This window comes from Manis javanica, chromosome 6 (genome assembly GCF_040802235.1).
Source record: "Manis javanica isolate MJ-LG chromosome 6, MJ_LKY, whole genome shotgun sequence".
NCBI lineage: Eukaryota > Metazoa > Chordata > Mammalia > Pholidota > Manidae > Manis > Manis javanica.
In genome coordinates, this window is record NC_133161.1 from 26,410,498 (window position 1) to 26,437,572 (window position 27,075).

The window sequence follows — 27,075 nt, forward strand, 5'->3', positions numbered from 1 at the left end:
CATTAATTGATTTTCAAATGTTGAACCAATCTTGCATACTTGGGATAAATCACACTCAATCATGGAGTAATTCTTTTTATATGTTGTTGGATTCAGTTTGCTAGTATATTTTCTTGAGGATTTTTGCCTCTGTTAATGAGAGTAATGAGAGTTATTGGTCTGTAGTTTTCCTTTCTGGTTTTATCTTTGTCTGATGTTGGTATTGGGGTATTCTGGACTCACAGAATAGTAGGTTCTCTTTGTTTATATTTTCTAGAAGAGATGATAGAGCATTCATATCATTGCTTCCTTCGGTGTTCAGTAAAATTCACCAGTGAAGCCATTTGAGCCTAGAGTTTTCTGATTTGTAAGGTTATTCATTATTGATTGCATTTCTTTAGTAGATATAGGCCTGTTCTGATAGATCTTTTGTGTGAATTTTGGTAGATTGTGTCTTTCAAGGGTTTGATCCTTTATATCTAAGTAATACATTTGTGGACATAGAGTTTACATAATATTCCTTTAATATCCTTTTAATATTTGTGGGATTAGTAGTGATGACTTTCTTTCATTTCTGTTGTTTTTAATTTGTGACTCTCTCTTTATTTCTTAGCTAACCTGGCTAGAAATTTATCAATTTCATCAATTTTTTTTTCATTTTCTATTGATTTCCTGTTTGCAGCTGCATTGATTCTGGTATAGTTTTTGTTTTTCCTGTCCTTTTGCTTACTTTAGATTTAATTTGCTCTTTATCTGGTTTGTGAAAGTAGATGCTGAGGTTATTGATTTTAGATCTTTTATTTTTCCCACATATACATTCGGTGCTATGCATTTCCCTCTTAAGCACAGCTTTTGCTTCATCCCACAAATTTTGGTAAGTGATATTTTGATTTTCATTTTCATTTAGTTTGAAGTATTTACTTTGGAAACTTCTTTGACCCTGTGTTATTTAGAAGTATGTTTGATCTCCAAATATTTTGAAAATTTCCAGCTATCTTTTATTGATTTCTACATTGCTGAGAACATAATTTATATGCTCTTTTAAATTTGTTAAGCTGTGTTTTATGGCTCAGAGTAGGGTCTGTCTTGGTGATTATTTCATGTGAGCTTGAGAAGAATGTGTTTTCTGCTGTTGTTGAATAAATTATTCCAAAAATGTGAACTAGAACCAGCTGATTGGTGCATGTTGTTGAGTTCAACTCTGGATCTGTCAATTGCTGATAGAGGAGTGTTGAAATCTCCAATTAAATAGTGTATTCACCTCTTTCTTCTTGCACTTCTATCAGCTTTTGCCTCATGTAATTAGTTGCTCTGTTGTTAAATGCATAGGCATACAGGATTGTTGTATCTTCTCGGAGAATTGATCTCTTAATCATTATGTAATGCCTTTTAGCCCTAATAATTTTCTTTGGTCTGAAACATGCTTTACCCAAAATTAACATAGTTACTCCAGCTTTCTTTCAGTTAGTGTTAAATAGTATATTTTTTCTAACCCTTTGCTTTTATTTGTATTTATAATTAAAAGGGGGGTTGTTTTGTTAGACAACATATTCTTTTGTATTTTTTAATAAAGACTGACAGTTGCTGTCTCATAATTGGTCTATTCAGGCCATTTATATTTAGAATAACTGGATTAATATCCACTTGTAACTGCAGGGGGGAAAATGAGTTCCAAGCCCAGGGTAAATTACCTTTGAAACCAAAATCAGTAAAAGGGAGAAATTAAGTGGGAGAAACCTATTTACTGCTCACAAGCAGTCATCTACTTCTGCTCTCCCATGTCTCTCATGACTCAGCTGCAAAAAGGGGCCCCACCTTGCCTCTCCAGTCCAGATATTCCCTTGTTCCCCCTTGTAACCACCTATTGATATTGGAGATGGACTACTTCTCTCCACTCCTTGGAAACACCTGTTGATATGTAGGTGCACTAAGTCGAGGCAAGAGATTCTGGAAATACTGCAATTTTACGCACAGCCCACCCCTCCAGAAATCTCACCTCACAATCTACTCACTCCCCATCTCCACAATGGCCCCTGTGTGAGAAAACTGGAGCACTGTAACCAGACTAATAACATACAATAACCAAAGCAATAAAATCATGTTAATCCTCAAGCGAGAAGATTCAGTTAGGTTAAAGGCCTATGCAGATTAAGTCCATAGGTCACCTATTCCATAGGTGGTCAGTAGCTGAATGGGTAGGGAGTTCATAGCAGTCATCATGCAGCAGCTGTAGCCAGGGGATACGTCCAGGCCACAGGGACTATATGTCGCGTGCCCTGTCCTCGCCGGCAAGAACAGCATGCAACAACAGCAGGATTCTTCTGCAGAAAGCTTTATTCTTCAGCTCTTCGTGAAACAAATGAGTTGGGCAGGACCCAGAGGGGAAGGAGAGGCTTGCTTATATAGTTCTCATGCTCTGACCTGGTTGGTGCGGCTCCATATGCCTTATTAGCATAACCATTTGGTGGGTCTCATTGGTCCTTATGCCAAGGCGCAATTAGCATGTAGTTTAGTGGTGTGGGATGATTTGTCATTAGGAAGTTCGGGGCCTTCCGGCTGCCCTGCATTGGGCGCTATTTTCTGAGCGCGGCTGCCAACATCTCCCCCTTTTTTGTCTAACAGAAGCTCAAGGCGGAACTTGCCAGCAGAGGCGGAGACAGAGGCCTGACCTCCATCATACTTCCTGATGCCCCCTTTTTGGAGAGGGGTTCTGGGCATCTACCCCTATGCAGTCAGGCATGCCTCTCAGAGGGGTCCAAGACCTCTTGCAGTGCTTTGCCTCGCATCCTCTGGCTGGCGTTGGGACCGCTTGGTACAAAGGGTTTGGACCCTTTTTCTCAACCCTCTTGCACCATGAGCTTCTTAAAGAAAGCTGTGATTAAGCATTGAGGTACTCGGGCCTGGTGCAGTGCCACATGGGCTCAGGGTGCAAGAGCTACCTCAAGCTAAAGCCGAGCTTCCTTCTTAAGCATGTTGAGCCACACTTGGGGAGAGGCGCCAACGTCTATCGCCATTAGGGCTTGAGCAAGGATCACCTTGTCCTGCTTATGTTGGTTGCGGAGTCTGCATAACAACCAGAGTAAGAGCATGAGACCTCCAAGCAGGAACACGCCCATCCCAGCCATGCCCGCCCACTCCTTGACGTGGGAGAGAGCTCTGAGGAACCAGGAAGAGAGTCCTTCCGCTACGGAGATATCTAGACGGGTGGAGTTGATGTGGATAATTTCTCGCCGCAGCTCTTCTAGTGCTCCATCGAAGTCCTGGGACCAGTTTCCTGAAAGATACTGGGACAGGCCTCGTGACAGATTAGTGAAAGCATTTAATACTTCTGTTAGTGATCCTGGCTTGTTTGTGGCTCTGTAATATGGCTGCGGCTAGGCCCGCGTTGGTGAGTGGTCCTCCTATTTCTCTACAGGCTTTCAACCAGGCATGTATCCCTTTTTGTTTCCAGGGTGTTATCGCCTGTCTGCATTCCTTGGTACATTGTTCAAATACTAATTGCTCCACTAGGGGCATTGCTTGTTCCTGATCTCCAAATATTCTGCCTGCGGCCTCCATCATACGAGCGACAAAGTCAGAAAATGGCTCGCTCAGCCCCTGAATAATTTTTGTCAAATTGCCTGATACTTCTCCTTTGTTGGTGAGGGCTTTCCATGCTTTGGCGGCGCATGCGTTTATTTGTGCATATACCTGTAAGGGAAAGCGGTCTGGTTGGCTACCCACTGTCCTTGGCCCGTCAGCATATCATATGACCACGCAGGCTGTCCTTCGGCCGCGTTTGCGTGTGCCTGGGTCATGCTGATATCATGCCACAATGCCTTCCATTCTATGTATTGCCCCATACTAGAAAGGCATGCCTTAGTTACATATTGCCAGTCTGCGGGTGTCATGGCTGTCTCTGTTAATCTCTCAACTTGTGCTATGGTATAGTTAGCACTGACTCCATAAGCCCGAACGGATTCTGCTAACTCCTTAACTTGTTTATGGCTCAGGGGCTGGTGAGAGCGTACGCCATTATCCTCAAATACAGGAAACATTTGTCTAATTGCCTGAAGAGTATCTGGGTGGCAAAAGGAGAGTGCGCCACTCACGTAAGGTGGCGGGGCAACGGGCGTCGGGGGACACCCTGCTTTCATTTTTTCCTTGGTCCGCTTTTCAACTTTGCTGGTTCCCTTACTTCTGCACTCTGCGGTTTTATTCTCTTCCCCTTCCTCTGCGGACATTAATTCCTCCTCAGATTCCCTATTGGAGAGTTGGAGGTCCCTCAACTCTTTCCAGGGGTATTTACTATTTTCTCCGAGGCGATCGTCACTCGTTTCTCGGGGCTCTTTCGCTTTTGCCCTAGGCGGGCTTTCTCCCTCACTCTGAGGTTTCTTTACCTTCGTTTTTGTGGCCTTTTTTCGGCCGCGCGCTCTCTCTGTTTCCCGTTCCGTTTCTGACATGCTCTCTTGGATATCTGTCAATGCTCTCTGACCTTCTTTTATTACCTTTTCACATCTCTCATCTTGCAGACAAGCTCTAATCAGTTTCCAGAGGGGCCTGGTGCCTCCCCTCAGGCTACCCTCCTCCTCCTCTCTATCAAGATCTTTCCCCAGTTTGTCCCAGCTCGGGATTGAGAGGGACCCTGAACAAATGAACCAGGGGGCCACACGGTCTATCTCCTTCACAAAAGATCCTAAGACTTTGCTGGAGACCTTCAAGTTTCGCTCTTTGAGAGCTGTCTGCAGCGCCGTGACTAATGACGGTGCATTCCCCATGGTGCCTCCTTATTTACAGAGAACCATCAACCATCATCCTAAAAAGCAGGGGCCTCTCGGAACTTACCCCTCCGGGCTTTCTTCTGACCTGCAGTTCTGAATCCTCTCCAGATGTCTGAAGGGTCCTCCCTGTGCCGGTGATGTTCTGGTTCCCGGGATTCGGCACCACTTGTCGCGTGCCCTGTCCTCGCCGGCAAGAACAGCATGCAACAACAGCAGGATTCTTCTGCAGAAAGCTTTATTCTTCAGCTCTTTGTGAAACAAATGAGTTGGGCAGGACCCAGAGGGGAAGGAGAGGCTTGCTTATATAGTTCTCATGCTCTGACCTGGTTGGTGCGGCTCCATATGCCTTATTAGCATAACCATTTGGTGGGTCTCATTGGTCCTTATGCCAAGGCGCAATTAGCATGTAGTTTAGTGGTGTGGGATGATTTGTCATTAGGAAGTTCGGGGCCTTCCGGCTGCCCTGCATTGGGCGCTATTTTCTGAGCGCGGCTGCCAACACTATAGAAGAAAATAACCTTAGGAGTGATAACATACATATTTTAAGGACACCGGCATAGGCAGATCTTGTCTATCAGGTAGGATGCATGCAAGAGAGTGGTCCTGTGAATAGGACAGTGGCAGGAATGGGATCTCATCCTGGTCTAGTATACCAGACCTTCACCCCCCTCCTTGTGGGAGTTACAGATGGGTCAATATATAGGGCTATAGGAGATATATGCACTGGCCATGAAGATAAAACAAAACTTACCTGTAAGATGCATTTACCTCCCAGATGTTTTGGGTACACTACCGTGATCTTTGGGGGCTACTATGCTGTTACTCCAGGAACACACAGGAGGCCAGCTTCCAGGCCTTTTCCCCAAGGTGCCAGAAGAGCTAGTCATCACTGGTTCGTGTGTTGAAATCACATTAACTCAGAGTCTCCAGGGTTTAATGCAGTTGGAGCTGACAACAGGATGTTCCTCTGCTGGCCATATCCTGGCTTCAATAACTCCTCTTTGGTTTGCACATATGGTTGTATAGGAGAGGTAGCAAGGTACATCAGCATATCCACAGGGCTCAAGGCTCCTTTTCAGGGCTTCTCATTCAAATGCCATAGCACTCTCTATAAGCGAACTGACCAACCCCGTAGACTATTGGTGTCCGTCTTCAGGCCAGATTTCAACAAACCATTGTACCTCTCTATCATGCCTGCCGTGGTAGGGTTGTATGGTACATGAAACTTCCACTTTATTCCTAATTGCTGCACCCATCCTTGTAATGCATGCCCAGTAAAGTGGGTGCCTTGATCACTCTCAATCACCTACAGTTGGCTATAGGCTACAAAGAGATGCTCTAGGCCCCTCTTGGTGGTTTGCTGATCTGCACAACGTGCAGGAAAAGCAACCAATAGTCCAGTAGCCATGTCTACACAAGTCACGGCATACTGATATCCTTCTGATATGGGCAGAGGGCCAGTATAGTCTATCTTCCATCTGAGAAGGGCTATCAGCCCCCTTAACTATTATCCCATGTTGCTGAAGAGCTCGGTGTAAGTCTCTCTTAAAGGACAAAAGACACTCTCCTCCACGGGCTCGGGGCCTCTCCCCAGTCTTGTCGACCCGCAGTGCTGCAGCCAGCAGCAGCGGCAGCAGCAGCAGCCTTTGGCTCAGGCCATGGCCAGGGTTGGCGCAGCTAGCAATGGTGGTGGTGCCTCCATGACCATACGAGTGCCAACACAAGTCCCTCGGCACAAGCACCACTCCTCCCCATCATCTCTAGGGGTAGCCCTCCCAAAGGTCACACCCATTATGACAGATTTCAAATTCAGAGATCCTACCGACTATAGCCAGTTCTAACTCTGGGGAAGGGAAATCCTGGGGCAAAAAACCTCCAAAACCGAAATTAGTCAAAAGGAGAAAGTTTTTAAAACCCATTTATTGCTTACAAACTGCAGTCTGGGGCTGTTTCTCTTTCCTGCTCTGGCAGAAGCAAACCAGCCCTCCCCCCTAACCTTTAAGGTTCAGATAAGCCCTCAGTTGCCCAGGTAATTACCCATTGATATGGAGATGAACTACAACCTCCACCCCTGAGGAATGCCTGTTGATATGCAGATGCAGTAAAGCCAGGCGAGATATTCTGCAAATAATACAATTTTACTCACACCGCCATAGGCAGAGAAAATTTCTCCAAGAGGAATTCTTAAGTTTATTTGAAGGCATACTGAATGAGTCCTTAATTATTTGAGCCTATGTTTAATACACCTAATGATTATGATCTCTCTCATTTTTGAGAAAGACTCAGAAGTTTGAGAAGAAGTTATTTTAACTCTTATTTGATTAAACATACTGTGAATGCTCTTAGTCTCAAAATTAAGCTCAAAATAATGCTCATAATATGTAGCTAATTGGTAAATATTATTTACTTTAGCCAGCAGAAGTTCACTGTTAGAAAATGTGGAAATCAAGGAATTGGCGTTGTGCATGCATCCACCTTGCATACATTATAGTGCTGCATTTTTATTTGGTTCTTGTGTTGTATCTCTTTCTCCCATAAGCTCAGACCAACCTGTTCATTTCCAAAAACAAGAAACTTCCACAGAATGCTAGGGAACAGTTTGAAGTAATCCAAAAAATTATATAATACCTACCTGTGAGACTTTGGAAGAAGATCTCTGATAATAGTCAAGTAACTTCTTATTTAAAAAATAACTTTTCTTTCTCACTAAAATATAGTGCTCATTATTAAAGGTTAAGATTCTCACTGTCCCATAAGTACTTGCCAGTAACTAACAACATGTGTCTGTAAGAGAAATTGAAATGTGATTAGTTCACATTAAGATGTGTAGTGTAAATTGCACCTAGGATTTCCAAGACTTAGTACAAAAAAAAGAATGTAAAATATTAAGAATTTAATATTGATTTCATTTTGAAATGATAGTTGTAAAAATATACTCAGTGAAATAAATTTTTTTAAGTGAACTTCGTATAAATTTTATTTATATATGACTACTAGGAAATTTGAAATTGCTTATGTGATTCATATTATATTCCTGTTGAACAGTGCAGATGTAGGCAGTTTTGCAAAGTAATAATGATAAAGTTGGAAACCATCTTATAAATCTTACCATCCAGAAATAACTCATTAACATTTTTGTCTTTATCTTTCTGGGTTTTGTTTTGCATGAATTATTGAATGATAAATGTGTACACATACACTTATTCTCAACAAACACATTCCCACAAGCAGACATTAATTTTTTATCATTGTTTAATGTTAGGAAATATACCATTTTTAATGAATACATTATGTGGATTTACCAATTACCTAGGGATGGATGATTATTTATCTTTTTAGTCCCCCTAACGTAGTGTTGTGTGCATGTACATATATATATATATATATATATATATATATATAATATATGTTATATTCCATCTATCTTCACATACTTGATCTGTTATGAAGATCATCTAAGAAGATGAATATAGCAATGCACTTTGCCATCAAGTTTACGTATCCCCCTTGTAAAGTGGAGTATTATGATTCCTTTCAAAGAAAACAAGTAAGACAGTTGCATTAATATTCGTTATTAGTTGAGACTTTCCCCCTAATTTATCTACTTGCCTTGCAAGTAGATCTACAAACAGGACTGAGTGAAACATAGAAAGTAATTAGTTTGGTGGTTTGTTTTAAAAACTCTTCACAGTAAGGTAGTGTGAGTCAGGTTGGAATCTAAATTCCCAGAAGAGAATCTTACTGACTGAGCTTTGGCCCCAGGGCTTTATCCCTGGAAAGAGGCAGAAACAGGTTTCTAACATTAAACAGGCGGGTGGGGAACAGAACCTTGCCCTCAAGATAGGTGTAAAATCTAGTGAGAATCCTATTAAGTACAGTATATGATTGGTTATAAGGTCTCTCACTGAACTAAACCTGCTTAGGCGCCATTGTTAAAGATATTTACTTTGTACTGTTCTGGGTGCTTTTTAGTCATGAAGACAATCCAGATTTGCACAATGAAGGTGTAATGGTCTGTTTTGTGTTTTTGGAAGCTTGGATTTTTTCCTGGTTCTCTTTAATTGACCAACTTGCTGAGAACAGAGGAAATACCTAGTCCTCCAATTACTAGTTTCTATAAGCTAGTAGTAGAGCTTTAAAATGATCTGATTGAAAATACAGCAGCTGATAAATCTGATAATATGAATACCATAATAATTAACATACAAATAAGTGCATACAATACCAAGCAATTTTCTAAACACTTTCTGCATATTATTTTATTTAATTTTAATAACCCTATAAGGAAGGAACTGTTCAGAGCACTTTACATAAATAACTAATTTAATCTTAAAACCCAATATGAAGTTAGTCTTTTTATCCCATTTTACGGATCAGGAAATGGATAGGGAAGGTAAGTAATTGACTAAAATCACATGGTTAATAAATACTAGAATCTATCCCAGAGTCTGTGCTTTAGGTCCTCACACTATTCTTCCCTGGAGCATCCCTAATTCTCTGCCCTCACTTTGTCCCCAGAATTGTCCCTTTCTCCCTTCCTTGTCCTCAGGATTCAGGGTTTCCTTCTCAGCCTTCCCAGAGCACTTTATTTCTGCTTTCATTTTGGTAGTTTATTAGACTGTAGCATACTTTATTAGACTTATTTTTTAAACGTTACTCCTTTAGTAAATTATTATTTACAACTTGGCCACCCTTTATTTTTCTATTGTTAGTACATATAAATATTTGTTAAATTGAATATAATACCCTATTCAAATTGTCTCTAAGTTAGCCATTTTTCTAAATAAATTATTTTAATTGCTTTTATGACAAATATTCCTTTGTCTTATGATTCCAAATCTTTCCTACCCTTGACCTTATAAATTTCACATCTTATTCTAAGAAAATATTTGTATAAAATCTCATCTCTGGTATTTTCTGGATCAGTACTGTCAAATAGAACTTTTTATGATGATGGGCACACTCTGCATTTGTGCCATCTAATAAGTGGTGGCCTGTGACTGTTGGAGCATTTGAAATGTGGCTAATATGACAAGGAACTGAATTTTGAACTTTAAATGTAAATAGCTATGTGTGGCTAGGGACTGACTACCTTACTAGACAGCACAGCTCCAAAGAGCAGAAGGAAGATTACAGAAGCTTAGAGCTCCCTCATACCTTCCACCTTCCGTTCTGCCACCAAGATAAGGGGCTGACCTGGAAAGGGTGATAACATTGTAAAAGATCTGTTTGTAAAAAGTCAAAGTGAATTAGTTCCCAAATAATTTACACCTTAAAAAAATAATATAGAACATTCAAGTTATTAAATATGTACATGGGATCTAAGAGTCAACTTTTCATTTAAAGAGAAAATCATTAGCTTATGTTTTTGCCTTTATTGTGCATAATGTAATTTTAGAGAGTAGTGTCACATAAAAGCCTCGCTCCCTAGCCCCAAGTTCTTGACTTACTAATGATAAAGATCTTTTCAAAGAAAAAAACTAACATGATCTGCCTTTTGTTTTAATACAGTCAGCTTCCTACGCCTTTGTGGTTAGTGGAGGTTACCCTCAAACATCCAGTTACGTGTGTTCATTCAATTTCAGTAATAGTAACCAGGGTTAGAAATATTTGTGCATTTGAATAAAAATTGCCTTTTGGAACTAGCAACAATGAACTTCCAGAGGAACTATATAAAACTTAAGTTTATTGAATATACAATTTTTTCAAATTAATCACTAAATCGTTATGTTTTTAACGTTATGATTTTAAGTCCCTGTAATTGTAAATAAAGTATAAATCTTAAAAGCAGTTTCAGAAAGGTTCATGCCTACTTTTTTTTTTCTTTTTTTTTTCTATCTAATTCTTATACTTAATATATGGGAGAGTCTCAAATGTTGTACTTAAGTTTTTTGTTAGGTGGTAATGTTGAATTTAAACTATTACTCTCAGGTTAACTCTTTGCATGTCCTTCTCCCACCTTGATTGTACATATGAAAGTCAAGCAAATTAAATGTGTTTGTATGTATACACATCCCAGTGCTGTCTTTAAAAGTTTAGATAATTATGAGTTGCTGCATATAGAATATGTAGACAAATATGGAGGATAAATACAATTGAATTTTAAACTTGCTTATACTGATTGAGTATGTTTAAGAGTTCAAAATACTCAAAGGGAAAGTTTGTGAAGAAATCGTAGACTTTGGCCCTTATTGCATAGGCTGTCTCATTATAGTAGCCAAAGTTTACATTTTTATTATTTATGCCTTTAGACACTTCAGTATGTTATTTTTAGTAATATTCACTTTTAATTTTTAAAAGGAAGTCTTTTAGAAGGTAGTAGAAATTCTTCCTAGGTTACGATTTCTAGGTCAGAAGGATGATCTTTTTTTCCCCCAAAATTATGCCATGATGTGACTTGAGTGTTCTCTTTCTCTTATATGTGTATTTTTCAAATCAACATTTAATATTTTTAAAACCTAAATTATTCACATGGCTTAAAATCAAAGTGTACAAAAAGAAAGTAAAAAGTTTCTCTTCCATATTGACCTACCTTGTCCAGTCCTTGCTTTCCTGACAACACACATGGGCACCCACAAAGCCCTTGAGGAGCTGGCAACTGTTACTAGGGTTTTGTGTCTCTCTCCAGTTTTATGCATGCTTAGGCAAATACAAATGATTTATTCTTGCTCCTGTTTTTGTGCACAAATGTTAGCATACTGTACCCCCTTCAGTTTACATCTTGCTTTTTTCTCACCTAACAGTGTATCTTGAGTATCTTTATCATTAAAGAGCCTCTTCTTTTTTTTTTTCCTGGCAGCTGTATAGTATCCCATTGTATAGCTGAACTGTGCTTTACTTAATGAGTTGAGTGGGTATCTTTCTTGATGACGTAGAAAATTCCAGTTGCCTGAGTAAGTGGATAATAATAAGGTTCTGAAATTTTGAATTAATGAAGGTAAGATTTGAAGTATTTTAATGGTTTTGATGGAAGTCTTGGTAAAACGTGTTATTCCTTTACTCTCTCGTTTAGTTAATTAGAACAAACATTACTGAACTTATTTTTATCCTTATGTGATAAACTAGGTCATCTGTGAACATTTTGAATGTCATGTATTTCACAGTGCTCTCTTTCCTTGCTCTAATGTTTATTGTTACTGTTGGATACAGATTGTCTTAACAATGCTACCTCTTTTGACATTATCCATTTTGACCATAGCAAGACTTAACTTTTAGGGTTATTGCCAGTTACAGCCCTTCTTTCACACTATATATTATCTTTGATTATGTAATATTTCTCATCCCAACTAATATTGGAAACTTTTATCTCAGTGTTTTGTAGATTTATCACTATTCCACACAAGCAAGATTGTTTGAGTAATGCTTGCCTATATTTTCTGAGTACATGGTCTGGACTGCAGAGGATTTGTGGCAGCTGTGCTGTCGAGGAAGCACTCAGTTGGGCTTCCTTCCAGGAGAGTTGTTAATAGTATCTGCCAGTACTAACGGGAAACCCCTGTACTAGCTGCATCAGAGATCATGATTTTTCCTGTTCTAAGCTTCTTGTTTCCAAATAAACATTAAATTTCTCAGCATATTTGCTTCTTACTGACTTTTTGACTCTGTATCTCATCTTATTCTTCAGTATTTCCTGACCACTAATAAATGTTTAACCGAACCATTTGTGTAGTTTGAGAGGACCTAATTACCTAACCAGCCCACTGACTGCTTTTGAGAGAATCTTCTGGATGAGGCTCAGTGAAAAGAGGAACTCCTTTCCTCTGATTTTTGATGACTGAAGCTGACCAAAATATCTTGTTAGGCAACATCATCTTGCTTATTCTCATAAACAGTAGGTTGAGTGTTACCACATTTTTGGGGAGTAAGGAAGGGGATCCAACAGATGACATCTGAGCTGGGGTTTGAGAGGTGAGCAGAGTTAGCCCAGTCCTTTTAAAGAAGGATGAGAGAGTTTGTTTCACCCTTGCGAGCACAGAATTAAAATGGAAGATCAGGATTTCAGAAAGGGTATTGAGTTTGAGAAAGACACTCTCCTGTGTTTTTAGCATATAGTGTGAAAGGTGAGAATGAAACTACACATGCATTTCTTTTTGTGGTTGGAAACAAATAATTTCTCCTTAATTTTTCTAATCTGTACTGATCAGGCCACATGTAAATATCTACTTCATTTTATTTTAGACTGTTAAGGGCAGTCAGACTGATAAGGAAACCATAAATCAGGTCAGATGAGAAGTGATCAAAATAAATTTAGCTTAAAAAGAGATGACCTTAGCAATAAGGTTGTTGGGGGCACATTTCTATGAAAGTGAAAATGTTATTGCCACTACACAGAAATAAGTATGCTGTCAGTAGTGGAAACGGTATACATCTCCAGTTTGGGGTCATTGTGGCTACAGTACCTAGCACTGTGCCTATTACATAGAAAATGCTCGAGAGATATTAAAGAGTGATGACAGATTAAAATACCTATGAGTGGGACTTGCAGGAAAACAGGTTTAGGTTCAATATAAAGAATTTTCTGTTACATACTTGAAACCAATGTAATATTGTATACCAACTATACTTAAATTAAAAAAAACAATTAAAAAGTCAAAGTGAATTAGTTCCCAAAATAATAAAGTTAAAAAAAATAAAGTAGTAGTATGCATCTACAAACCAATATATAGGCCTAGGTTTTTTCAATTTTTTTCAAAAATACATTAATGTAGATAATTATTGATTACTTTTTTTGTACTGTGATATTTATTTTATTATTTATGTATTTATGTCATGATTACATATATACAAAACTCAATAAAATAAAATTTTTACCCTCAAAGAAAAAGAATTTTCTCGTAACTAAGCTGCTCAGCAATGAAATAGTTTATTCCCTCAAGTTCTAAGCTCCCTATTACAGCAAGCATTCAAGCAAATGCTATGTAGTAATCTTATTAAAAATGCTATAAGGATTCTTACATTGAACAGAAGACTGACTAAAATAGCCCCCCACTGTTCCCCATTCCCCCCATACCCATTGGCCTTTCCTACCAATTTTATTCAGTGGTTTTTTTAGAGTTGCTCTGCCAGTTTTCTTAAGTGGGTCAGGTCATTGTAAAAAAGTTAATAGTACATTAAGTTTGGTTTGGCAAAAGGAATAGATTGGCTTACATCATTTTCTTTAGATAAAAAATTCTGTTGCTCTAACTTGTACATAATTTTCTCACCCCAAGTAAGGCTGATCAGGTCTTGTGGCCTGAAGCTTGCACAGTTCAGAGGTGCTCTCTTTTAAAAAGAATTCAAAATCATAAAAATGAATGATTATTTCATATGAGAAAATATCACAACAGAAAAATACCATAAATACAAAATCCATAAAAATAGCTTATTGTTTTTGCAACTTATTTCTGTTATTAATTGACTGATGTACCTTCTTGATAATGTTTTCCTACCTATTTTGACCATATTCATTTTTAGCCTCTTCACATGACAATTTTATATCTTCTGTTGAGAGAATCTTTCCTCTTACAAAGGCTTGGCGAGCTATAACCCATATACCAAATCCAGCCTGCTTGTGTTTTAAAGTTTTATTGGAACATAGGCATCTCTAAATCATCTCTAGCTGTTTTTGCACAGTGCAGTGGCAGTTGAAAGAGACCAAATGGCCCACAAAGCCTAAATTATTTATCTGGCACTTTACAGAAAAAGACTTCTGCTCTATATACTACATTTGATCAAAATTTATTTTTTATTACTGATAATAATGAAGCTGAAAGAAATGTTTTGAATCCAGTCACTGGCACTGGCACTGGCACACTTAGAGTTTCCTTCACTTTGCTTAGAGGGTGCTTGTTGCCTGGGGAAAGCTCCAGCTGTTTGATCTCAGTTGGCTGGCCCACGCCTCTCCCCCAGCAGTGCCCATGGAGTCTGTGATAGCATGCCACCCCCAGCAAGGACCTGCACAGCTCTCATTCAGACCCTCTCCTTTGGGGTTAAAGATTGGGTCTGGAGACATCTTGTTGTTCAAGGGGGCAGGTTATTTGCTGGGCCCGAGCAACTGTCCAGATAGTGCATCCTTGGTGAGAATACCAATATCACCCTCGGGGTAGCCGAGAAGCCCCACCTGGCAGGAGGCTGGGGTTGCTGCCACCTCATGTGTCCCCACAGGAGAACGAGACCAGCCTCATAAGGTACTCTTCCAAGTAAAGGACCCTGAAGCTTAATTGACTTCATGGCAAATCTACCTGTGTGTCCAGGACATATAAGTTAAATCTGTTTGATGTTTTTAATAAAGGTCCTTTTTCTCTGGTGTACTAACAGTCCTCTGTTTTCCATCACCACCTGTTCCCGTCTTACTCCCCCCACCCCAGATAAAGTGAATGATCTAAAATTCTTATTTTGATCTGTTGTATAACATGGTTGCTCTGATCATGTGAAAGGAATTCAAACTATAGAAGTGGTGGATGTTTTTTATTTAAGTCTTACTCAGGATGAAGTTTCTTTTAAAAAAGATGGTGTAAGTACAGAGAGAGTTGGAAGAAGTGGCAGTTCCTTTATTTTGGGTCAGTGTAACAGCAGCTAGTGTCTGTAGAAGTAGCATTAGCTCTGAGAAGAGAGCCACCTTCCCAAGACTGTCATGGCTGTGGCAGGGAGCTAAGAGTCTTTTATTTTTATGAAACATTTGTGCATTTAATTTTTTTGATTTCAATATAATTACATACTGAAAAGTTGCAAATATGTACGAAGAACCTTGTATATCTTTCATCCAGATTTGTCAAACGTAACATTTTATCATAGTTCTCTCTCTCTGTCTCTCTGGATATATATATATAATTTTCTGAATCACTCAAGGCAGTTGCCCATATCATGCCACTTTATAATACTTTAGGGTGTGTATCTTAAAATCAAGGCCACTCTTACTACTTATTATAGTATCTCTATTAAAATTGGAATATATAATTTTTAATTTAACAAATGTTTGCTTACTTGGGACAAAGTATAGGTGAGGTATTAGCCTTGTAAAAGTATTTTAGATGCTTAAGGGAAGTACATTCTGCTTAGTGGGTAGTAAATCAATACAGAAAATGATTCTACTTTAGATTAAGATCTGTGATGTATCAAGATTTACACAAGATAGACAAAAATATACTGTAGAAATACAAACAAAAGCAGAGTCATTTCAATTAGGGGATCAGAGAAATTCTGATGCAGAGTCAATTCCAGCAAGGTTGGAAGTGCCCTGCTGAAGGATGGATGAGAGGGAGTCACTTCCCAGAATTCACCCTTCATCTTTCTTCTGTCCTTCACAATGAAAGTTCTGAGGATGAATATGCCTTGGCAATAACTCAGTACTGACAATATCAGGAATACATAAAATAGGATAGGCTCTATTTCTATAAAAGTTGATAACAGTACTTTTTCTCTTTTTAATCAACAAATTTTATCCATAACATTGGGCTAATAAGAAATAGACGTCCTTTCCTAAGCACTTGTCTCCTTAGGTTGTTTTCCAGTAATACCTGCTTGATTATGAAAGACAAGAAGTAATGGAGTTGTGATTAGCTGTAATTACTTTAAGGAATGAAAGGAATGTTTTTAAAAGCTTAATTAAGCCACTGTCAGTCTAGTTTAAGGGATAGTCACTGTTTTTGTATTTCTAGGATTTATATATTAAGCATTATATGTGTAAGCTACTCTTGTATTCACTATAATTCTGTATTAATCAGAAAAGGCTTTACAAAGTGCTATGGTCTATAATTTTCAGACTTTGCCAGTTTAAGATAAGGATTGAAATAGACATGTAGTTAGACAATAAGATTATAGTAAAATTTTAAAAATCCAGTTACTGAAAATTGCTTTTAATTATTTGGATTCTTTAGTACTAAATTTTTATAAATTGTTTTAGAATAAGGTTTACAATGCCAATCATGTTTGTGTGGAAAGTTATTAAACTTTCACAAATCTTTTTTTTCTAATTTGTTTCACAGATCTTAAGATGTCTTAAGAATTTAGATTTATATAAATGTTTAAATATGGATTTTTAGTTGTGTGTTTTTACTTTTTTTTAAAGTTCACATATACATCCAAACAATGTTTTACAGTGTTTTGCAATTTAGTCCTTTGGCAAGGGGATTTCCATAATGGAATTTCAGATTATTTAATACCACAGTTTTTTCTTTGGTTAGCTGTTACTTTTTGTTTTCTGATTAAAAAGTAAAGAGGATTTTTAGAACTTTTTCTTGGTATCTAGTTTCCTGATTGCTTTTCTTTTAAGAATGAATGCATTTTGATTACACTATATTAAAAGGCTGTCATTTATAAGAATTTTCCTTAGAAAATTTTTTCATTTGATTTTCTGATTCTTCAGCCTTTTTTCTAATACCTTTGGACAATATATGCAAAATCCACTTTTCTGTGGGTTTGAGGTCTGGGAACCTATGGACTGTCATGCTTACATTGTGCACTTGTAGAACACAGTTTTGAGCAGGCCAAAGGCATACCCAACATTCTTTAATCTCCTTTTTTAAACTCAGTGTCCTAATATATACATTTTTTATGCCTCTAAGCTATCTTCATAATTTTTTTAATGGCTCATGTCTGCTGCACTGTGTCCTATTCATAACAGAAATTCAAAGATGATGTTGGATTGTCAAATGTAAAAACAGCATGGAGTACTGTTATCTAGGAAAGCCTTTAGGAAATTTGGTCCCCAGCAGTAACTGATCTTATATTTCTGACTTTATTCTAAAAGACTTATATGTATAATAATCCTTTGGAATCTTATTATCAAAGGAGAGTATTCCCCCAGGCTTGGTTAAGTAATCTAAAACAATAGTATCTCCAAATCTTAACCCAGTCTATTTCCTATTATAATGCTTTGTATTTATTGAGCTGATGTACCATAATTAATCATCTATTTGTGGTTATTTGAATTCCTTCTATTTAAAAAGAACCCTAAGTAATGTATATTCATATAAATACTTTGTTGTTTATGTTTATATTAAAAATAAGAATTATTTTATTTTAAATTATTTCCTTATATTCTACTTTAGTATGAGATTATTAGATCAGAAGCCATGAGTATTGCTTTCAGAGGATTTGTAAATTCTGAACCAGTGTATCACTCTTAAAGTAACTAAGATTAAATAGTTGTATTCTTGATTATAATATAAAAGTAGCTTAATTTAGAATTAAATGAAAGTTTCCATTATTTCATGATACAGTAATGAGAGGTGGCAACATGGTATACTGGAAAACCTTAATACTCTGTGGTGTCCACTGCATGTAATTAATTAGCTTCTTTCTTATACATTTAAAAGAGTACTACTGAAGTATATCCTTGGGAAAATTGGGACAATAGTCACTCAAATCATTTTTCATATCTTAACAGCTTTCAATCTGTGTAGTCTCACAAGTCATTTAACATCTTCCTTCTCTCAGTTTTATCAGCTTTAAAAAGGAGATATTAGAATCTACTTTCTGGGATAATAATAATGTGTTCAGTGTCCAGCACTATTGTTAGTGAACATAAACCTTGCTTTCAAGTTAGACTTAGTACCTATACTAGAGTGGTTAACTGCTATAGAGAAGTCAGCTTTTAATAGTACTACTGTTTCATCACTAAAATATTCACCTTATTGGAAAACAGTACAGTAGTCCCCCCTTTATCTGCAGTTCCTCTTTCCACAGTTTTACTTAGCTGGTATGGAAGCAGATGCTTCTCCTCCTGACACAGCAGCAGGTCAGTAGTAGCCTAATGCTAGGTCACAAGGCCAACATCATTTACCTCACCTCATCTCATCACACACCCATTTTCTTATCTATTATCATCACAAGAAAAAAGAAGGATGAGTACAATATAGTAAGATATTTTGAGGGAGAGTGAGTCCACATAACTTTGATGAGTCTATTATAATTGTATTTTTTTATTATTGTTACTCTCTTACTGTGCCTATCTTACAAATTAGACTTTATCATTGGTATGTATATATAGGAAGAAACAGTAAATATAGGGTTCAGTACTATCTGTGGTTTCAGGCATCCACTGGAGGTCTTGAAACATATCCCCCATAGATAAGGGGGAACTACTGTATATTATAGGGAGTAAGAATACAGGGTCTGAAGTCACAAATAGCTTGGATTGGAATTTTAACTCTGCCCCTTAGCTGTGTAATATTGGGAAAACTATCCTCTTTCACCTTGGGTTTCTCAAACATAAAATGAGGCTATAATAGCAAAATTAAATAGAGTTATACTTTGACACTTTTCCTAACACATACTAAACATCAATCAGTGTGGGGGATGGAATTGTTAATGACAGGGCCCTGTCATTAACAATTCCATCCCCCACAAATAAGTACTTTGAATAATTACGTTTAGTTATAGTTATTGTGTTACTTATTTTTTTAAACAAGAAATTACTTCAAAAAGTAGTGGCTTAAGATAACAATAAATGTTTATTATTTCCTTGTTTCTGTGGGTCGGGAATTCAGAAGCAGCTGAGCTGGGTGTTTCGGGTTTGGTGTCCCTCATGAGTTTGCAGTTATGCTGTCAGCAGGGGCCCTGGTCATCCGAGTGTTCATTTAAACATAACGGCTATACATTTTATATTTTGTAGACTATGTCTTCAGCAGTAGTACAGTTATATGCAGCAGATCGGAACTGTATGTGGTCAAAGAAGTGCAGTGGTGTTGCTTGTCTTGTTAAGGACAATCCACAAAGATCTTATTTTTTAAGAATATTTGATATCAAGGTAAGTTTGTTTCCACTTGAAACTGCAGGTGATTAGTTTTCTACCCCAATTATAATTTGGTATAGATTTCTTTATGCTGTGTGTACTTAAATATTAGAAGAGTGAAGCTTGGTTTTAGACATTGAAGCATGGACATGGTGACCAAATGGGAACATGTCCTGAGCCAGAACACAAATAGTCCCTATTTTACTTTTCCAGTGCCACCACACATCAAAATAAAATTTTTTTTATGCCTTCGGGTTTTGGGCTTTCCCCATTATCTCCTTTTCTAATGATACTCTTATTCCATCCTGTCCATTACAGACTAGAGTACGTAGTCCTTTCAGGGAACTAAGTGTATTTTAGCTTGGTATATATCCTGTTACTTACTTCAGCATAGGTTTAAAGCATTATACAATATCTGTAGTAATGTATCTGCTACCCATTTTTCCTTATGTTGTTTCTTAACATAGGTTATGTTCATGTTTTCACAGCTTTGTATCCCTCACTCTCAAACATTAATCCCCATTGTCCTAGATTTTCATTTGTCAGGTATTCATCTCTTATGTCATAAAAGTAATTATCTTTTTGCTGAGATGAAGTCTCCATTTATCCTTTAAAACTTTTCTGTAGGTAGCCTCCTTGAATGTTTATATGTGTCAGTAAGCATTGCAACGTTTTAATCACAAAAAAACTAAAACTGACCCTGAACTCCTGGATGGTAATTATGGTCAGGTACATTGTAGTAAGACTGTTATTTAAGTTACTGGCACTTTGTAAATTAGTGCTTTTTAACATTCATTTCTTAATATCCCAAGACAGCTGAGACATGGGGCATATGCCTGTTACTAACAGTGGCTTACTGTGGCAGTGATCCTGGGGGCTGGGGAATAAATGCATACACATACTTCTCATCACCAGTGAGAAACTTTTGAAATTGAATATATGTATAATACCACTGAGAAGAAAGGTTATAATGTATTGTACTATTTATTGTAAATATTTTTAAATTATGTTGTTCGTAGAACCTTACGTTTCAGAATAGGACAGTGATTACATTTCTCTAACCACTTACTTTATTTTCAGGTAACCATTGCCAAATATTTGCAATTAGCTTTGGTATTAAGGTTAATTATATTTCTTACCCAATGGCCATAGATGTAACAATCATCCATGGTCCTCTTAACCATTGATTAACCATGGTGCATTTTAATCATCAGTCGCTTTCTGCATATAATTGATACTACTTACACCAGTCTTGAATTAGGAGACCACTCTGCAAAAATTAGGAATACAAAGATAGTTAATGAACAGTACAGACAAGGTATATTTGACCATCCCAGCATCTACAGAACTGAGGAAAAGAGCATGACATAAGCCTGTAATATTTGATAGCACACAGTCTAAATATTGCTTATGGAACTATGCATTGATAATCAGCACTGTACAAAAAGTATCCTGTTCTTTTTATCTAATATTGATGATCCAGTTTTTTGTTCTAGTTATGTATCTAACCACATAATTGTATTTGGGAATGTTTGGCTAGTGACAGTATATTTTAGTGTACTGTATTAAACTTACTTGATAAGTAGTTTTTATGAAAGAAAGAATATACAGAATTTACTGTTATGTTATTGAGAAATTACTGATTAAATTATGTCATCTGTTACATATTGTATGTGGTATATATGTATGTAAAACTATTGTTAATAACAATTCCCTTAATACAAGCCATCTATTGTATTTTACTCCTAGAGCTTATGTTTTTTTGGTAACTCTATTATTTTAACCTTTACTTTTTTCTAGGATGGCAAACAGTTGTGGGAACAAGAGCTATACAATAATTTTGTATATAATAGTCCTAGAGGATATTTTCATACATTTGCTGGAGATGTAAGTCATATTTTCCTTCATTGCCCTGTTGAATATAATTGCTTTTATATTTGTGGAAAGCAGTTATGAGCTTTTTATGTAAATATGGTATAAAATATAAAGAGTTTTTTTTAAAAGCTTCTTCATAGGTATAGGTAAGTAGGAACAAAGAGCTAAGATTTTAAGAGCCAAAAAAAAAGGTTTCAAAGAGTACTGTAAATGTAATCTGCCATTAGAAAAGAGGTTTTTTTCATCCTCACTCTGTCTTGGGACAGATAGGATAAGCCTCTGTGTGACTTTAGGCAAATAGTTCAACCTCTCTGTGCTTTACTTTTCTTATCTATGAAAATGAAGTTTTAATTATCTAATAATCCATGGTAACTTTTAAATATTAAATATTATATTGCCATTAAAATTATTTTGTGAAAGAATAGTTCCTGACCTAGAAGAGGGCTGAAACACAATAAAGGTGGGAGAGAAGCAGAATTTTTTAAATGCACTGCATATACATGGGGAAATCTTGCAAGGATTTCTATACAGTGTACTCACAGATATTTTCTTAGTGACTGGATTATGGGTGATTTTAATTTTCTTTGTTTTCATATTTGTATTTCCTAAATTCTCTACAGTGAAAGAAAAAAAATGTGTCATTAGATGACATACCCATGTTTTCAGGAAGTATGTTCTTCTCTAACTGTTATTTTTCACCTTTTTCTTGATAAGATAAATATACATACACATATATAAAAGTATGCGTTAAATGCCATAATAATAAATGGTGTCATAATGTCAGCGTTTCCACATTTTAAAGAATTTACCCGAATTAAGATTATAATTTAAATACCTTTAATTAAGCTGTAAAGTACAAACCAGAACTAGTAAAGAAAGAGTTGACCTGCATTTGACCAACTTTTCCAGTGTTTTCCTTTTCTAATCCAATTATTTACAGAGCTCTAATGAAAGGTCAGATTCAGTTTACTATTTTGTTTTTTTTGTTGAAGATAAAGTATTTGATTTAAAAATTTGAGTGTCTACTGGTAACCTTTCTAAATTTAGTCTTTATATTCTCTATGCTTTTTGCCTTCTTAAATTATTCAGGTCATAAAATAAGTTCTTGTCTGCTAATAAAGTCAAGCTTTTTTTCTTCAGATATGTACTCCTGTTGGTTATCAAGTTTTTCACTAAATGAAGCTAATTTTATGTTTTTTGTTTTTTACCTTTTTTGATGAAAATATTTCAGACTTGTCAAGTTGCTCTTAATTTTGCCAATGAAGAAGAAGCAAAAAAATTCCGAAAAGCAGTTACAGACTTGTTGGGCCGACGACAAAGGAAATCTGGTAAATTTTTTAAAAAATTATTTTAAACAGGACTTGGCAAACTATGGCTCATGGGACAAACTGGCCCATTGCCTATTTTTTTTTAAAGTTTTATTGAAACATAGCTATAGAGGCCCATTAATTTATATATTATCTATGGCTGCTTTTTGCCACAGTACAGTTAGATAGTTATGACAAAGCCTAAAATATTTACTATCTGGCCATTTCTAACAACAACAAAATTATTGCTAGTCCTTACCTTCAAATATTTTTTTCGTTGAGAGCTAGTTTTATTTAGATTCATTGAGGAATTCTAATCTTTTTTGTTTATAAAATTCCATATACACAGACTCCTAAATTTGCATTTTTTATGGCATTGTCATAATTTACATTTTTAACAGTATTTTATATTTTGTGAACAAAGACTTTAGACAAGCCCAGAAGCAAATAAGCAGAGTTACTAACAAGATCTGTTAATATTGCCTCGTCTCTATTTGTCCCTAATATTGTATATTGTAAGAATGTAAGAAATTTAGTTTAATGCATAAGACTCTAATACATATAAAACAATTAGAGAATGATGCTGGATAGTATAGAGTGTTAAATTCATTGGTATGGAACTGTTTGACAACAGTGTATGAGGCATTTCTGTAAAGTGGGAGAAATGTGATAAGAAAGGTGAGCCTCTCCAAAATAATCTTCTTAAGCAGATCAGTTTTAATAGAAATAACATAAAGAAGTTGATATCAGCAAATAGATCCCCTTGAAATTAGCCATGCCCATATACTCCTTGAAAAGTCTCTCTACATCCAGGGGTATGTGTTACCCAATTTGAAGATCATTGTATTCAGGATGTGCTTTTCCAGTAAGAGAGTAAGCCGTGAGGAAGGAACACACTGAATCCAGGAAGCAAGAATGTAAAAGCATGTATTCCATTTTATACACTCTTTTATACATTGTTATTTTAATGGATTTTTATTATTATTGTTATTAATGATCTTAATTTATTATTATTATATAACAGATAATGTTTATTATGTTATTTTAATGGATACATTGTTATTTTAATGGATTTCCAAGGGGGCAGTGAAGTAAAAATGAAAGTAAAGTGAACTAAGTCGTTGCCTCATTATTGCCATCTTATAATATCCCTCTTGAAATGAGTGACTAGGAGAATTATTACGGGCCTGTTGTTTTTTATTCTTTTTTGGAGCCAAGGTCATTTACCATTTGATGTCATCCTAGGAAAGGATTTAATGCTATGGAGTAATTTATGATTCAATGTCTATTTCAAGGATACATTGTTGTGCTAGGCCAGGGGCTCTCTGGGGCTCCTTTTAGTCAAAATATGTGACATTTTCAATATAAAAAAGTAAAAAAAAAAATACTTCTTGAAGTATAGAGTAATTGACTTTGAAATAAACAGGTCACCTATAGGTGTCTTTCAGCATTTAACAGAATAAATGAATTCTGTTTTATATAGTTTCTAAGCTTTTATACATAGTGCTTTAGAAGCAGAAGATCATAACATAGAGAGACTGTTGATTCATTGTTGGATAGCCCTTCATGCTACATCAAACTCCAACCTCACCTCTTTTTAACCGAGATGCATGGAGTCCAACATTTATAGCAACAAAGAATTAGAGTATTTTCTTTTCCTCCCCATAGCCATTTAATGTAGGAGGTCATCTATCATGTCTTCCTCATGCCTTTACTTCTTGCACAAGTTCTAGTTTCTCGTTTGTCACATGATGTAGTTTATAGACTCATCATCCTCAGTACTGTGCTCTGAATCCACATTAGATTTTTATGTCTTCTTCAAATGGTCCAGGTTTGAAATAATGGTCCAGCTTCAAATCTGGGGTCTATATTTGAACACAACACTCCAAAAGTAGTCTGACTAGTCCTGTAATACTAAGTCTCTTGATTTGATTCAGCACTGTTTCTATGAAATACCTCACACCATTATCTCCCATTCTTCTTTGTTCAACCAAACCCTCCCTTTTTTCACATGAATGTTTCTGAAGCCAAGAATAGTATCACATTTCTACGTACAGCTGACCCTTGAGCAATGCAGGGGTTCTGACCTGTGCAGTCAAAAATCTACATATAACTTTTGACTCCCCAAAAACAATTACTAATATCCTACTGTTGACTGGAAGCCTTAGCAATAACTTAAAAGAGTCAATTAACAATATTTTGTATATGTACTATAGACTGTATTTTTGTAATAAAGCTAGAGAAAAGAAATGTTTTTTGATATTGTCACAAGTCTCCAGAAAATTTCCAATATACTTATTTAAAAAGTTGGCATAAGTGGATCCATACAGTTCAAACCCATATTCAAGGGTCAACTGTAATTGCTTCTCAGAATTTACACTCTAAACTTTGTATTTATCTCAGTATATTTCCATATTTGTGTCATGACCAATTTAAAAAGTGTTTTCCTTTCTGAATGCAGAGATAACATTACCTTGGAAACTGGAGATTGATATTTATTGACTTAGATAAACCTTGCCTACTTCAGATATTTCAGAAAATTACTTTATCAGACCACCAGATGCAGTAATACATATATTTCCCATTGCCAGGATTTTTAACTTGTCCCCCAATTAAACCCTGTTGGTTTTGGTTTATGGCTGTTTATAAACTAATATATCATTATAGATGGGTATTTCTCTTATAATCTTTGAAAATTTTATGTTAGAAAATCTGTGGAAATGACATTTGTTTAAAATTCTTCAGCCATTTTTGAACTTTATCTTGAAGTCAAAATTGTGTCAGACGTGGTATATAAGAGTACAAATGCAAAGGACTGATGTAGAAGTTATCCTGCTTTTACTCCTACCTAATTGGCTATAGCTTTTCAGTATTATTTTGGTCTCTCCAGTGCTCAGACCATCTCTGGATATGCTCATGACCTTTGTGCATTCATTCAGTCCTGTATTTTGAATACTGTCCAAATGCTGATGATTCCCTAAGTTTTGTCTACATTACTCACTTCTCCCCAGACCTTCAGACTTGTCTTCTTCAGTTGGGTGCCAGGATAGCCTTCAAACTTAATATGTCTGAGCAGAGCACTTGATCCATGTTTCCCAATCCCAGCCAGACCAGTTCTACTCCTCTCCTAGTCTTCCGCATCTCAATGAAAGGCATTGCTCCACCTTGTCACTGGCTCACCATGGTCCCTCAAATACTACCAGTTGAGTCCCATTGTGTCTACCTTCAAAAACATGTCCAGCTTTATTTCTCACCACCTCTGCTGCTACCACCCTAATCTAAGTTACGGTGACCTGTCATCTGGGCTACCCCGCTCCCATCTAGTCTCCCTCTATGTCCCCTACCTTTTTTCAACAGAGTAGCCAGGATAAACTTCTAAAACCATAAATTAGATCATGTCACTTGCCCTATTCAAAACCTTGTAAGACTTCCTGTCATGCACAGAATATAATTTATATTTTTACTATGACTTGTGGAACCCCACGCGATCCAGTCCCTGGCAACAACTTCGACTCTTCCTCTGGCTCACTCAGTCCAGTCTTCATGATGCTCGTTCATGCTGTTTCATCCTTAGGGCCTTCGAGTGTGGTATTCCTTCACTTGCTTTATTCAGATGTCTGCATAAGGTCAGTTCCTGAGAGAAACCTTTCTTAATTCCCTATATATTATTGATTTAGGAATAAGGCAGATTTAGGTGAATTAATTTTTTTACATTGATTTTTATATTATATATGTCTAACAATATTCTTTTGTTTTCTAACAGAAAAAAGACGAGATCCCCCAAATGGTAAGCTCTTGGATAATTATTGATTTAAAAGATTTTAGATTATAGTTTTATCTTCATAGAAACATATATCATACATTAATACCTAATATTTTATGTGTGGTCAACTATCATTCTGTTCTTATTTTAAAATAACAGATGAGACTTAGAAATATACTATTCTTTGGCTTTTGTCTAGGATGAAGGAAGACTATGTGGGGTAGATATATCTTACTTATATCTTAATTGTGTATTCACAGTTGTGTAAGTTTAAAAACTGTACACTCTGGTCTTAATGTCTTCCCTAAAGTCAGTAAATTTTGTCTAGCATGTACAATACTTTGTCCAGCATATTCAAAAATATTTGCCTAACAAGTTCATTTTAAAGCTTCCTACTAAAATATGTCTTTTTTTTTATTTCAAAATATTTCACACTGATAATATGAAACTAGTCCCTTTCAGAATGGTCCCTTACTGTGATGTTTGAAACTAATAGTTAGGTATACACAACCCACCTTAATTTGACAGTGAACACTTAAGTATTATATATTCATTTATTTAAAAACATAGTGTATACCAGAGCATAAATGCAGAATATCAAGATATAAAGAACAAGGTCCCATATCTCTAGGGCAGAGATTTTCATCCTGGACTCCTTAAACCCTCCCTGAAATTGTT

The 27,075-nt window shown here is 36.4% G+C and overlaps 1 protein-coding gene across 4 annotated transcripts in view; it reads left to right on the top strand.

The window, feature by feature from the left end:
* The window catches only part of WASL (WASP like actin nucleation promoting factor), a 67,978-nt gene that overhangs the window by 14,068 nt on the left and 26,835 nt on the right, over positions 1–27,075 (top strand). For all 4 annotated transcript variants that reach the window (XM_073238495.1, XM_037023444.2, XM_073238496.1 and 1 more), the window contains 4 exons: positions 19,333–19,467; positions 21,253–21,339; positions 22,559–22,655; positions 26,398–26,421. In XM_073238495.1, coding sequence (XP_073094596.1) covers positions 19,333–19,467; positions 21,253–21,339; positions 22,559–22,655; positions 26,398–26,421 — 343 coding nt within the window. The remainder of the gene's footprint in view (positions 1–19,332; positions 19,468–21,252; positions 21,340–22,558; positions 22,656–26,397; positions 26,422–27,075) is intronic.